Raw genomic sequence first — 5,000 nt, forward strand, 5'->3', positions numbered from 1 at the left:
CTGGGCCAGAGACTCCCACCAAGCTCCGCTACACCACTGGTGAGGCACTCAGGAGGAGACGCTGCACACACACTTCTTTATATCAGAGCCGCAGATATATAGATATATATATAATAGAGTTTTGCTAAGTTTATTTGAGATTGTGTACCCTAATGAGTGCGTTTGGTGACACCATGCAGAATTGCGGAACAGAGGGGGCAGTACAACAGTACATTATATATTATGTCTCATATAGTATACTGCATGTTAATTTGTGTGTGTGCGTGTGCGTGTGCGTGTGCGTGTGCGTGTGCGTGTGTGTGTGCGTGTGCGTGTGCGTGCGCGCGTGTGTGGTTATGTGTGTAGGTTTGGTGTACGACTCTCAGATGTTAAAGCACCAGTGCACCTGTGGCGACAACAGTCGACACCCAGAGCATGCTGGGAGAATCCAGAGCATCTGGTCCAGGCTGCACGAGCGAGGCTTCAGGAACCAGTGTGAGGTACGATATGTTACACTACACCACAACACACTATACTTCACCACGGTATTACAACACACCTACAGCAGGGTAGGCTGGTGGAGGTCGAAATCAGAGGACAGGGCTCATTGTAATGCATGGAACTGAATGAGGAACGGTATCAAACTGTTTACCGCCATACGTTGCCAGGTCTTCCTTGTGAAAGGCGTCCTCCGACGTCAATGGGACTTCCTGGTTAAATAAAGATGATGTTATATTATATGATGCACCACTGTACAGAGCACTGTGACGCTACACTTCATAGCCTTTGGTCCAGACTGCTTGTGGCTTGGCCTCAGAAGCCAGTGTGAGGTCCAATATTCTACAGTCCGCCACACACCATTCCTCACGAGAGCCCTGTGTGAGCACTGCTGCCATCTAGGTTGTACCCGAACATTGCAACCTCCTTTACATTGGCCCAGTGTTCAAAACTCGACAGAAGTGTGTGCACGTTGTAATAATTGTGTTGAATTGTGTGTGTGTGTGTGTGTGTGTGTGTGTGTGTGTGTGTATGTAGTGTATCAGGGGCAGGAAGGCCACTCTGGAAGAGCTGCAGTCAGTCCACTCTGAGAAACACGTCCTGCTGTACGGCACCAACCCACTCAACCGCCTCAAACTGGACAACCGCAAGCTCGCTGGTGAGACACACACACACAAACACATGCATTCATACTGTAAACACACGTGCGCGCGCGCACACACACACACACACACACACATTTGTGTGTCATTTCTTTATAGTACTGTATGTATTAATGAGTATACTGAATATATCGCCTCTATCTCTCTTTCTTTTGCAGGGATCTTATCTGAACGGATGTTTGTGAAGCTACCATGTGGCGGAGTTGGGGTGAGTTAGAAGGAGATCACAAACACATGCATACACACACACACACACACTTACAGAAAAAAAATGACTGTAAAAAAAAGCACAATCAAAAAGTCATGCAAAATCTTTCCACTTATCTAATCACATTACAGAACAGCAAACATTACATGCATGATTATGGCTCATTACACAATTAGGCTAATAGAGCTACAAATTGTTGATGCTGTTGTCGTTGGCTAGCACAGGGCTTTAACACCAATCAGATATCAAAGGCAAAAGAGAAGCTGGGAGATGTGAAGGAGAAGGAGAAAGAAGAGAGAAGGAGAGAGGTGGAAATTGTAGCTCGGAGGAGCACCTGGGGTACTGTGGCAGTATGGACAATGTAGAAGAGGAGGAAGAGGGGATGAGAGTTGGAGGAAGAAGATGAGTAGAAGATGAGAGGAACAGAGGGAAAAGGAAGAAGAGAGTAGTGCAGAGTAAAAGGAAGGGGGTTGGTATGGTGTTGATAAGGCCGCCTGATCTGCCTGGATTTCCGGCCCTGGGCTCCTCTGGTGAAGTGAGTTGAGTGGAACAAGATGGTGAAGACGGTGATAAAAGAAATTCCTCTGATTTCATTGTTCCGCCGTGCCAAACCGCCAGAAAATGTCCGATTTTGAAACATGGAATAACAAAGAGAGGGAGAGAGAGAGAAAGAGAGAGAGAGAAATTCGGAGAAAGAAAGAGTGAGCAAGAGACAAGAGAATTTGAGAAAAAAACAAAACAGTAGGAATTCTGTATACCCCTTCTAAGTGTTGTCATCAGCGGCAGTTAGAATCAATGTCTGTGGTGATGTGTGGTAAACGTTACCCGCTCCCATCAACCCACTTTTGACTTACAACAAGTCATGCTACTCTTTTTTAGGTAGTCATCCACAGTGCAGTACAGAAGGGTTGTAGTCTGATACTATACCACTTACCACAATCTGTCAAGGCTGTTTTCTCATTGTTTTGTCATGTTGGTGACCAAAGTGACATCCATTCCAACCAATCACCCCTTGTCTTTTTGAGGTTACTGTATTTCCCTGTTTCTACCCTTTTGGTGTTGTGTCACTGGTCCGGCCCTCGTCCTTCATGTGATTTGCTGGCTTTGTGTGATTGACAGGTGGATAATGATACGATCTGGAATGAGATGCACACGTCGACGGGGTCTAGGATGGCGGCGGGCAGCGTGACAGAGCTGGCACTCAGGGTGGCGCAGGGTGAGCTGAAGGTGAGACTCTCACACGTACACACACACACACACACACACACACACACACACACACACACATACACATACACATAGACACTATCCGTTGTCAACACCTCAGTAATGATGGCATCACCATAACATGCATGAATGTATACAGCTGGCTCTTGAAAAAAGTCTCATATCCATTAGTTTTTTAGTGGAATCTACGTTCTCACAACCTCTATTCCCTCCTCACAGAATGGATTCGCAGTGGTGAGGCCCCCTGGACACCATGCAGCTCACTCTAGCCCCTCGTAAGTACTGCACCACACACACACACACACACACACACACACACACACACACACACACACACACACACACACACACACACACACACACACACACACACACACACACACACACACACAAGCACATGGGCCAGGAGAGTTCTCTGAACGATTTTCAAAGGGTTCACTACACTTCCAAAGCACTTTCCAAGAGGGTGATAGATAGATAGATAGATAGATAGATAGATAGATAGATAGATAGATAGATAGATAGATAGGTACTTTATGGATCCCCGAGGGGAAATTAAGGCGTTACAGCAGCTCACATCACAACAGCAACAAAATAAAGTGACAATAGAATAATAGAATAAAACTAAAATAGACTAATAATAATCTGAAACATTATATACAGTAAGGACAGTCCAGTATGATTTAACATCCCCAGCCTGACTGATCACCCCGACTGATCACAGCCGGAGGAGGAGTTGTACAGTCTTATTGCGGCAGGCAGAAAATATCTCCTACAGCGCTCCATAGTGCAATGTGGTTGTAGTAGTCTGTTGCTAAAGGAGCTTCTCTGCTCTGCCACAGTGTCATGTAGGGGATGGGAGGGTTTGTCCATGATGGCCAGGAGTTTGGTCCTCATCCTCCTATTGGCCACCTCCTCCACAGTGTCCAGGGTGACACCGAGGACAGAACCAGCTTTCCTAATAAGCTTGTTCAGCCTCTTGGTGTCACCTTCCTTGATGCTATCCCCCCAGCATACCACCATGCGTACAGCACTGCGCTGGCCACCACTGACTGGTAGAACATGTTCAGCAGAGTCCTGCACACGCCAAAGGACCTGAGCCTCCTCAGGAAATAAAGCCGGCTCTGGCCCCTCTTGTACGGGACATCTGTGTTACCAGTCCAGTCCAGTTTATTGTCCAGGCACACCCCCAGGTACTTGTAACTCTGGACCACCTCCACTTCCTCTCCCTGGATGTAAACAGGAGACAGGGGGACTCTAGTCCTCCTAAAGTCCACCACCACCTTTGTCTTGCTGATATTGAGTAGCAGGTGGTTCTGCTCACACCACTCAACAAAACTCCTGGCGTACACTAACACATCCCACAATAACAGAATCGTCCAAGAACTTCTGCAGATGGCAAGTATTTGTGTTGTGCCTGAAGTCCGAGGTATAGAGGGTGAAGAGGAAGGGAGCCAGAACTGCCCCCTGGGGGGCGCCAATGCTGCTCACCACCCAGTCCAACACATCCCTGCAGCCGTGCAAACTGTGGCCTGTTGGTCAGGTAGTTCGTAATCCAAGAAACAATGGGGGAGTCCACCTGTGTGTGTGTGTGTGTGTGTGTGTGTGTGTGTGTGTGTGTGCGTGTGTGTGTGTGTGTGTGTGTGAGAGAGAGAGAGAGGGCATGTTACAGTATGTGATTGTATGGAGCAGAATGTGTTTTACCTGCTCACGGCCGAAGGAAATCTGCCTCCTTTCATGTTTTCAAAATTCACGTTGAACTCTGCTGTCGACCTAGGACCACCTCCGTGCATATGTGTGTGCGCATGTGTGTGCATGAACGTGTGTGTCAGTCTTAGATAGAAGGCATTAGTAGGCTAACTACATTCAGCTGTGTATGTGTGTGTGCTCAGCAGTGCTTGTCAGTAGTTATTTATGGGTTGATAATGACTTTTCTGGATGAGGGGAGTTGGACAGCAGATATGATATACAGTCACACTCTTAGAGTTTATGACTCCTGTCTCCTGCTGACACCACCGCTTTCAACATTCCTATTTGTTTTTCATACGTCAACACTTCTTCTCACACCTTCTTTGTCCTCTATGAATACCAGAGCACTACAGTATATGTCATTGTGAGGTCATTCTCTGAAATAGCCTCACAAATTTCGTCAGGAAGTCACAAGAACTTTGATTTCAACAATTTTTTGCCATTGTGTTGTTTGTATTTCAGTGACAAGCGAAGTATAACAGCAACTGCAGCTTGTAATGTGAGGAAATTATTGTAGCTTCATTGTGATATGAACCCCCTCCTTGTGTTTCACGGAGAAATGTTTATTTGACCTATGAAAAGGCACGTGAAACACCTTGTGAGATTGTCGTAAAGAAATATTCCTTTTTGCCTTTTTTATACATAAAAATGTTCCTTTTCACTTTCAAATGTTACAA

The 5,000-nt window shown here is 46.3% G+C and overlaps 1 protein-coding gene across 2 annotated transcripts in view; it reads left to right on the plus strand.

Annotated features, from left to right (window-relative positions):
- LOC310802865 (histone deacetylase 7-like) overlaps positions 1-5,000 on the plus strand; it is a 47,298-nt gene that overhangs the window by 28,125 nt on the left and 14,173 nt on the right. For both annotated transcript variants that reach the window (XM_083667440.1, XM_083667441.1), the window contains 6 exons: positions 1-39; positions 346-479; positions 1,015-1,135; positions 1,298-1,347; positions 2,467-2,574; positions 2,794-2,849. The exon at positions 1-39 is cut by the window's left edge and continues 205 nt beyond it. In XM_083667440.1, the coding sequence (XP_083523566.1) occupies positions 1-39; positions 346-479; positions 1,015-1,135; positions 1,298-1,347; positions 2,467-2,574; positions 2,794-2,849 (508 nt within the window). The remainder of the gene's footprint in view (positions 40-345; positions 480-1,014; positions 1,136-1,297; positions 1,348-2,466; positions 2,575-2,793; positions 2,850-5,000) is intronic.

Source organism: Argentina silus (assembly GCF_951799395.1).
Source record: "Argentina silus genome assembly, chromosome: 4".
Classification (NCBI taxonomy): domain Eukaryota; kingdom Metazoa; phylum Chordata; class Actinopteri; order Argentiniformes; family Argentinidae; genus Argentina; species Argentina silus.